This window comes from Psammomys obesus, unplaced genomic scaffold (assembly GCF_907164565.1).
Source record: "Psammomys obesus unplaced genomic scaffold, mPsaObe1.curated_primary_1811, whole genome shotgun sequence".
Lineage (NCBI taxonomy): Eukaryota > Metazoa > Chordata > Mammalia > Rodentia > Muridae > Psammomys > Psammomys obesus.
The window spans coordinates 28980367-28990291 of record NW_026585504.1 but is presented as its reverse complement, the minus strand read 5'-3'; the positions used below and the strand labels follow the sequence as shown (position 1 = coordinate 28990291).

Here is a 9925-nt window from a genome sequence, read left to right as displayed (position 1 = left end):
CTTCCTTCCTTCCTTCCTTCCTTCCTTCCTTCCTTCCTTCCTTCCTTCCTTCCTCCTTCCTTCCTTCCTTTCTCTATTTTTATGTATATGGGTATGTGTGTCACATGCTGGGCATGTGTGTAACATGCTACCCATGTAGAGGTCAGAGTGATAACTTAGCAGGAGCTGGTTCTCACTTTCTTCTTGGTGGACTCTGGCAACCACACTCAAAATGTCAGCCTTTACTGTCTTATTTCTTAATTAAGAATTATTTCATACATATCTGGAAGAAAAGATAAATTCAGAAGATCTATGGAGTCCAAATGCAAAATTCGTTTTGAATTGTAAAGGCAGTCAGGACTTGACTTGGTTTAGCTGGTAAAACTCCAGCACTGAATGCAACATTGCAGATGGAAAAGTTTTTCTATAGACAAATGTTCTGCATTACTCACTTCAGTGGCTTCAAAGCTCTAGTATATTATCAACCAATCTGAAAAACTATTAATTAAGATAATAATTTAAACCTCATTCAGTTTTTAAGAGATAGGGTTCTTTCTTTCCATTTTTAAAATCAGAAAATACATTTTCTTTGGTAAGAATGCATTAGTACTAGTAAGTTTTATCCAATGAGAAGCTGGGGTAAAAACTGTAAGGATCAGATCACTGGAAGACAGCAACTCTTTGATAAAAATACTGGGCTATCAAGTTACCGAGCTCCAATGACAATAAATTAAAAAAAAAAAAAAAGCTCCAATCTAGTTTCACATTTACAATCTGTTCTGAAAAAGAAAGATTAACAAGTTCAGGCACTGACTGACATTTCTTAAGCAAATGCAAGGAATTTTCATCCCTGCATTATCACAGTTAAAGGAACACTTTAGGATGTTTATATTGAAAAGTTCCTTAAAGAATGGAGATTATGACAACATTGATAAAAATTAGCAGTAATGAAGAGTAAATATTCTTTGAAAGGAAAGTTATGGCAAAGGTGCAGGAAAATAACCTTCCATTTTAGTACCAAGTGTGTCAGTGTTTATTTCTTGACAGTTTTAGCTAACAGTGTTTTGAATCTATGTAAAAAGAAATACAAATCAAGGAAAACTGCTCATGGGCTATATGAGAGGTGTACAAGCTATAGAAAATCTATTTTATTTTCATTTTGCTAACAAAACTGTATTTAGACACAAAACTAAATTTTTATTTTCTGAAAAAATATTATTGGTTCTCATTTTTCACGAGCATAAATCTATCACTAGAATTGAAAATAAAAGGCATAAAATGTTGACATAATTTTTAGATATTAAATCTTACTAATAGTTAAGTCAATTGCTATTTATAGGTCAGAAAGAAATGTTGGTGTCATATCTGACTAGATATGGAAATTAAAAGGCCCCATTTTAAAGTATTTTATAGTCACTTTGCCAAAAATAAACCTCGCTAAAACGTATCAAAGGGGAAAAATATTTGTTCCCAAGAGTAAGCAGGGGTAGGAGTAGAATGCTCAACGTATTTGGAGGATTTTAACCATGCATATCGAGATTGGTACATAGAGTTTTGAAGTGAAAATATTCTTATAATTTAACATGTACAAGAATTTAAAGAAGGCTTAGTTCCTTTTCTTCGATAGTTTTTCTTTTTCAGTTCATGATGAGTTTGCCTCAACAAGCGCTGGAACAGTTAAGCTGTGAGAACACGAGCATCTGCTGTTATTATCAGCGAAGGCCTGTCTACTGCCCGAGTCTGAGACCACATGTTCGGCTGTCCTCTCATCTTGCCATCTTCACCAATTAACTATTAACATGGAGGGCTGTACACATGCTCGCAGGGGCTCTTTAACAGGCTTCTTGGCGAGTGGAACAACTACTCAGCAGGGAGGTGGGAACCGAATAATGCTGGAATATAGGCCACTACCGTGGCTCTGCCCCTAGTCACACACAGTTCAGTGTGAACCAAGAATCACAGTCAATAGAACTGTCCTCACAAACACTTTAGGGCAATGCCTTTGGGCAGATACTAATCTATATTCTAGCAAGAGAGTTTTGAATACTACTACTACTTCATAGGGGAAACTGTTTAAAACAACATGTATGTCAGAAGACATTCAAAGTGTATTTGCTAAATAGTTTTAGTCCTTTTGAGCAGATATTTAGAACATTTTCATACATTGACTTCAAAGGATACTTTTCAGCTTCTATTGCATTATTATAGAACAAACCCTTAATTCAAACAAAAGAAAACATTTCAAATTTAAAGTTGTTAGACTAAGCATAAAATACTTCAAAAAATTCTCAATCACCCTTGTTCACTCTGGTTAAAGTATCATTACAACAAGTTAAAATCAGTTTTGAATCTATTATTTTCCCTATTTTAACTTCTCCCCCTCTTTTGCAATTCCCTTAACTATGTGTTCCTTCCCTACAATGAAATTAAACATGGGAAGCATGCCAAAAGTACAATAAAGGGTAACTAATCATTACTGTACAAGTCTGACAGAATGCTAATAACTAAGATAAGAACACTGATTGGCTGTTTTACTACTCCAAGAGATGAAAATATTTTATATACCCTTAGTCTAGTACTAATTTAAAGATGCTTAATTATATGACAAAAATTTTCAAGGATATCAAATGACATTTCTTTTTCCTGACAGAACAATCATCAACACCGAAGCTCAAATATCCAACACAGACACCACAAAATAATAAACAAACTTTAAAACAGCCTGTGAAACAATTAAAACCAAACCAAACCTAACCAAACCAAACCAAACCAAACCAAACCAAACCAAACCAAACCAAACCAAACCACAAGCACTTACACAGTTTTTGTTTTATCCTATCTTTTACATTCCTGAGAGTGACTTTGTCATGCTCAATACTCCACAGATACTTACCATGATGCCTGCTACATTTGAATAAATGAATGAGAGGGTGAGCTAAACTGCCTTAGTCACACAATCCCCATTTAAACTCTGATGTAGAAATTCCAGAAATTGTACTGGTCATGACGGGAAAACTGATATGAGTCTTGTGTAGTTTATGGTACTAAGAAACGAAGGGTATGCATCTGTGCTTTCTGGTCTGTCATTAACCCAATGCACCAGATGATACTGACAAGTGTTTTTAAGAAAAAGGGTCAGGAAACTGAAGATCTCTGTTCACTCTCTGCAGTTGGGTGGGGCAGCAGAGTTTTAGCAAGTCATGCAGGTAACACCCTCTGAGTGCTCACTGTTCTTCTACAGCAACAACACACTGAACATTTTAACTTCTGACAAATCTCACTGTTCAGGTTATCAATTCTGAGGGTCTCGAGCAGTACACAGTGTTGATGATGACAGCTAACACATACTGAATGCCTACCAAGTATCAACACTTTGTATTGCTCATCCTCTGAATTATGCTGTATTTTTTTTTGCCTCATATTTTATAGACGAAGAAGCTAAGACAGAAAATTAAATGAAACCAAGTATTTATTAAACATCACAGCCTCCAAAAGCACATTATCTTTTTTATCATCAGATGCCACTTCATTCTCATATTTTCCTTACTTTGATTCTATGCCAGTATCTTTATGGAACAAGCAGCATAGCACAGTGGCTAAGTGAGCAGCAATTAGGGCACTATTCAGGTCTAACTTTGGCTGTGTATCCTGAGAGAAGATAAGAGAATCAGCATATAATGTAAGGATTACATAATTACTATCTAAAGAGAGCTTAGGACTCTATCTGGCCTACAGTAATCACTACGTAAATTTCTACAAAAATACACAATATTTCAGTTTTATATATTCATATTTATTTATTAATTTATTTTTTATTATAATTTATTCACTTTGTATCCCAGCTGTAGCCCCTTCCCTCATTCCCTTCCAATATCACCCTCCCTTCCTTTTCTCCTACCTTGCCCCTCCCTGAGTCCACTGATAGGGGAGGTCCTTCTCCCCTTCCATCTGATCCTAGCCTATCAGGTCTCATCAGGAGTAGCTTCACTATCTTTTTCTGTGGCCTACTAAGGCTGCTACCCACTCAGGGGGAGGAGATCAAAGAGCCAACCACTGAGTTCATGTCATAGACATGACATGTCATAGACAGCCCCTGTTCCCCTTACTAGTGAATCCTTACTTGGACACTGAGCTGCCATGGGCTACATTGGTGCAGGGGTTCTAGGTTATCTCCATGCATGGCCCTTGGTTAGAGTACCAGTCTCAGAAAAGAACCCTGGGCCCAGAATTTTTGGTTCTGTAGCTCTCCTTGTGGAGTTCCTATGCCCTCTAGGTCTTTCTATCTCCCCTTCTTTCATAAGATTCCCTGCACTCTGCCCAAAGTTTGACTCTGAGCCTCAGCATCTGCTTTGATTCACTGCTGGGTAGAGTCTTTTAGAGGCCTCTGTGGTAGGCTCCTGGCCTGTTTCCTGTTTTCTCCCTCTTCTGATTTCCATCCAGTTTGCCTTTGTGAATGAGGGTTGATCATCTTACCCAGGGTCGTCCTCCTTGCTTAGCTTCTTTAGGTGTACAGGCTTTAGTATGTTTATCCTATATTATATGGCAAATATCCACTTATACGTGAGAATATACCATGTGTGTCTTTCTCCTTCTGGGATACCTCACTCAGGATGATCTTTTCTAGTAGAAAAAGTGGGGAAGAGCCTTAAACTCATTGGCACAGGAGACAACTTCCTGAACAGAACACCAACAGCACAGTCTCTAAGATCAACAATCAATAAATGGGACCTCATGAAACTGAAAAGCTTCTGTAAAGCAAAGGACACTGTCATTAGAACAAAATGACAGCCTACAGATTGGGAAAGGATCTTCACCAACCCTGTATCTGACAGAGGGCTAATATCCAGAATATATAAAGAACTGAAGAAGTTAAACACGAACAAATCAAGTAATCCAATTAAAAAGTGGGAGCTAAAAGACAATTCTCTGTAGAGGAATATCAAATTGCAGAGAAACACTTAAAAAAATGCTCAACATCCTTTGTCATTAGGGAAATGCAAATCAAAACGACCCTGAGATTTCATACCTTACACCCATCAGAATGGCTAAGATCAAAAACTCAAGTGACAACACAGGCTGGACAGAATGTGGAGAAAGGGTAACTCTCCTCCATTGTTGGTGGTGATGTAAAACCACTTTGGAAATCAATCTGGCACTTTCTCAGACAATCAGCAATAGTGCTTCCTCAAGATCCAGCTATACCACTCCTAGGCATATATCAAAAAAATGCTCAAGTACACAATAAGGACATTTGTTCAACTATGTTTGTAGCAGCTTTATTCGTAATAGCCAGAATCTGGAAACAACCCAGATATCCCTCAACTGAGGAATGAATACAGAAATTGTGGTACATTTACACAATAGGGAAGGAGGGTGATATTGGGTGGGGATGAGAGAGAGGGATATAGTCGAGATAGAGAGTGAATAAACTGTCATTAATAAAAATAAAGAAAAGAGGATGATGAAATCATCACAAATGTTGACACTCTGACTCCTCCATCTTAACACAATAAGAATGCAAATTAAGTAACTGAAGGAAAAAAAAAATCCCAGCTATACCACTCCTAGCTGTATATCAAAAATATACTCAAGTATAGAAAAAGGACATTTGCTCAACCATGTTCATAACAGCTTTATTCTTAATAGCAATAACCTGGAAACAAACCAGATGCCCCTCAACTGAAGAATGGATACAGAATTTGTGGGACATTTACAAAATGGAATACTACTAAGCAATTAAAAACAAGGAAATCAGGAAATTTGCAGGCAAATGGTAGGATCTAGAAAAGATCATCCTGAGTGAGGTATCCCAGAAGGAGAAAGACACACATGGTATATTCTCACGTATAAGTGGATATTTGCCATATAATATAGGATAAACATACTAAAGCCTGTACACCTAAAGAAGCTAAGCAAGGAGGACGACCCTGGGTAAGATGATCAACCCTCATTCACAAAGGCAAACTGGATGGAAATCAGAAGAGGGAGAAAACAGGAAACAGGCCAGGAGCCTACCACAGAGGCCTCTAAAAGACTCTACCCAGCAGTGAATCAAAGCAGATGCTGAGGTTCAGAGTCAAACTTTGGGCAGAGTGCAGGGAATCTTATGAAAGAAGGGGAGATAGAAAGACCTAGAGGGCATAGGAACTCCACAAGGAGAGCTACAGAACCAAAAATTCTGGGCCCAGGGTTCTTTTCTGAGACTGGTACTCTAACCAAGGGCCATGCATGGAGATAACCTAGAACCCCTGCACCAATGTAGCCCATGGCAGCTCAGTGTCCAAGTAAGGATTCACTAGTAAGGGGAACAGGGGCTGTCTATGACATGTCATGTCTATGACATGAACTCAGTGGTTGGCTCTTTGATCTCCTCCCCCTGAGTGGGTAGCAGCCTTAGTAGGCCACAGAAAAAGATAGTGAAGCTACTCCTGATGAGACCTGATAGGCTAGGATCAGATACAATAGGAGGAGCACCTCCCTATCAGTAGACTTGGAGAGGGGCATGGGAGGAGATGAGGGAGAGAGGGTGGGATTGGGAGGGAATGAGGGAAGGGGCTACAGCTAGGATATAAACTGTAATAAATATCAAAAGTGAATAAACTGTAATCAATATTAAAAAATAAAAAGAAAAAAATATCTCCCCAAAGAGCTAAGTTGCAGAGTTTTGTAGTGGTTGAGGAGCAATGTAATGTATCTATAAAGATGTAAGGGGCTAGAAACTGAGGAAAACCATGAGCCTTGCCAGTTACTAATGGGACCACCGTGGGAAGCAGAGCTTAGAAATAACCATTTCACAGGGCTGTGGTAAAGACCCACTGTCGAAAAGTCTGTGAGAGCTAGTGCTGCAGAAGTAGCTGCAGCCACAACATAGCTGCAGAGCAACTAAGAGCTGAACTTCACCTGTAGCTTCAGAGCTCTCATCAAAATCAACAAACTTACCATATGTATATAACCAAGCTACTAATGAACGATTTATTTTACAAACATGAATAATGAAAACATTACAAGCCTGCGTGGCATGTCTAACATTGTAGAGAAAGGAGTTTCCCTATAATTTAACAGATTTAAGATCATGATAACAACACAAAAATATAGAACATTTTTGTTATTAACATAATAAAATATAACTTATGTTTAAGAACTATCTGTGAAAAGCCCTTAAAGAAATCCCGAGTTAACCTATCATGATGATTATGAATAAATTCTACTGGCCAACACATAGAAATGTTTTTATTCTATATATGCCTCAATTTTTTAGTCAAAGTTTTGAGATACTGCATTAGTATATATAATCAATGTACCTCAAGATATTTTAATACATTTCTTATTTGTAGGTATATTAGAACAAAAACATATGTACTTCCAACAATCAGAAATCAGAAAAACATTTCCAAGTGAGTCAATCAATATTCACTGTGCATTGAAGTTTTTGCTTACATTATTACATGATCATAATACTCCATGAAGTATGAAGCTCTGACCCTGCCTTCCTACAAGACTATAGTGTGGAAGACGTTTAAGAGCATGAATTCACATCTTTGAGATGATAACGCTGTTCGTCAACAATGCTGTCACTGTTGTGCACAATGGCTCACATCTGCAATTCAGTACATAGGAGGACTGCCTCAAGGCAGGCTAGTCTGGGTGACAGAGTAAAAAGAGGACCAGTAAACTTCATAACATGTTTTACTTAATGAATCATTAAAATGGTAGAAGCCAGAAGGTGTTTAAAAATGCAAATAATAATTGTGTAAAAAAATTAAAAGAGGTTTATACTGACTCATTAAAACATGAAAAGTACAAATAGGAAAAGATTTTAAGAGAGGCCAGGACAAACAAGAGAGAAGGCTAAGGAATGGATGAAATTGGTGAAGTTTTAAAACCTGGTAGTTTCAAAAAACTATCAAGAAAAAGGATGTCACGGGGTAGAAGAAAATTATTGTAAAGCATACTGCTAAATATTTATATATAAAATATATAGAAAAATAAATAAATATATAAATATAACTTTACAAACTGATCATGAGATGAACAAAAGTGGACCAAAAACAACACAGAAGATATTGAAGTAACCAATGAGCACATAAACATAATGGCCAATACCATAAGCAATGAGGGAAATGAAAGCTAGAGCCACATTGTTCTTCCATTTCTCTACAGCAGGTCTTACCTGGACAAGATGTGCTGGCATTGTGATGATACAGGCTGACAGTGAGGATCTTAGAAGGCCACGGAGAACGTAGAGGAACTTGGTAACCCCATGACTATTGTCACAGTTCTCTGTACAGCAAATGTTATCTCCCCATAATGGTGAACCAAGGTTCTGAATTCCTATTCTTAAAATGTTTTTCTGTTTTTTCTAAAAGATAGTAGGAGGAGGCAAACACAGATACTGTTTATTAATATAGCACTTTTTTATTTGCTAGTCTTTAACTAAACTCAGTATCAGGAAGGCAATATTAATAGATGTGGTACAAACTGATGCACTTTTAGGAAGACGACAGTATACAGGACATGCTTTTGAGAAAAAGCATAAAAGAAAATAGAACAAAGCCAGTCTGCTACACCAACCGTGCAAACTACTTGGGATATTGGGGTAGATGAGTTGACTAAGGTTACCCATGGATGCCAATCCACCCTGAAACATTAAGTCTCTGTAAAACTAGGAGCATCCTTTCCCGCTGAGGCCAGACAAGACAGCCCAGTTGGGAGATGAGGGACCAAAAGGAGGCACCAGAGTCAGAGAGGGAGCGTTTGATCACTTGGTGTGCAAGCTTTTGTTTGCAGGGTGTTTACAACTATATTTTATCCTCGTCTCTAGTTTCTTCATGAACTTGTTTTTACTGATCTAATTTAAGTTCAACATTTTAAAAGTTAGCAGATGACATCTAGAAACTACTGACATTATAGTCAAAATAATGGTGCTCAATATGTTTTTTGGAAAAGAACATTTTAAAATCATTTAAAAAAAAGCAGAGATACTTGTCAGTAAGTATTTGACGACATATGTGTTTACAAGGTCTGCTGTTCGGGTTATTCTAACTGAACAAATGTTTTGTAAATGCTTTCCTGAGCAATCTAGAAACATTTCTGGGCATAAGAAAGAGGTGTTAACAAAACATGGAATATGCAAGTATTTGGAAGATCATTATTACATTTCTGATGCAATAAATAAGGTGTTCTTTCTTAAAGCCATGATTTCAGATATGTGACAGTTTAAACGAGCTTTCTGAGGAAACAGGTCCCTTAAACGTACCACTCACTGTTGCTATAAAATTATTAAACAATAATTATTACCCACTTTAGCAAACCTATTTTTCCAATAGAGAAGATTGAATCTGTGTATTCACTTTGTGAAGAGAATTTATTGACAAAAGGTAACAGTGCAAATGAATCTAAACATATGAAAACACAACAGGACAAAAGAAATAAGGAAGGGGAATAAAACAGATGAAGAGTCTGGAGTATGAAGTAGGTGTACGATTCTGAATACACAAAGTTACTTCTTGGTATCCCTAGGAGAACTCATTCTAGGGACTTCCTTGGATTCCAAAATTTATGTATATTTGAATATACACAGCAATGAAAAAATTACACATAACTCATATATATTTACCCATATACTTTGAATCACCTCTAGGGTAATGAATTATAATACACAATACAATATAAATGTAACATACATATAGTAGTTACACTCAGTCTTGTAGAGCCCTAGGATGGAGAAAATGAATATATTTAGTATAAATGAAAACTTTTCATCTATTTTAATGATATGATCTTGGCCTATGAAAAGCATTTACTTTGTATATCACCCAGAAAAACGAAGTGAAAACATGGCCAGGACAGATATTAGAAGCATGACTATGAGGGCTACAGAGAAGAGTCAGAGGTTGAGAGTGTGCGCTGGTCTTGAGGAGAACCCAACTTCTCTGCCCACATCCTC

At 37.1% G+C, this 9925-nt stretch overlaps 1 protein-coding gene across 2 annotated transcripts in view; it reads right to left on the bottom strand.

Moving 5' to 3' along the window:
- The window catches only part of Elp4 (elongator acetyltransferase complex subunit 4), a 205392-nt gene that overhangs the window by 118874 nt on the left and 76593 nt on the right, over nucleotides 1-9925 (bottom strand). For both annotated transcript variants that reach the window (XM_055599350.1, XM_055599359.1), the window contains exon 7: nucleotides 8150-8338. In XM_055599350.1, the coding sequence (XP_055455325.1) occupies nucleotides 8150-8338 (189 nt within the window). The remainder of the gene's footprint in view (nucleotides 1-8149; nucleotides 8339-9925) is intronic.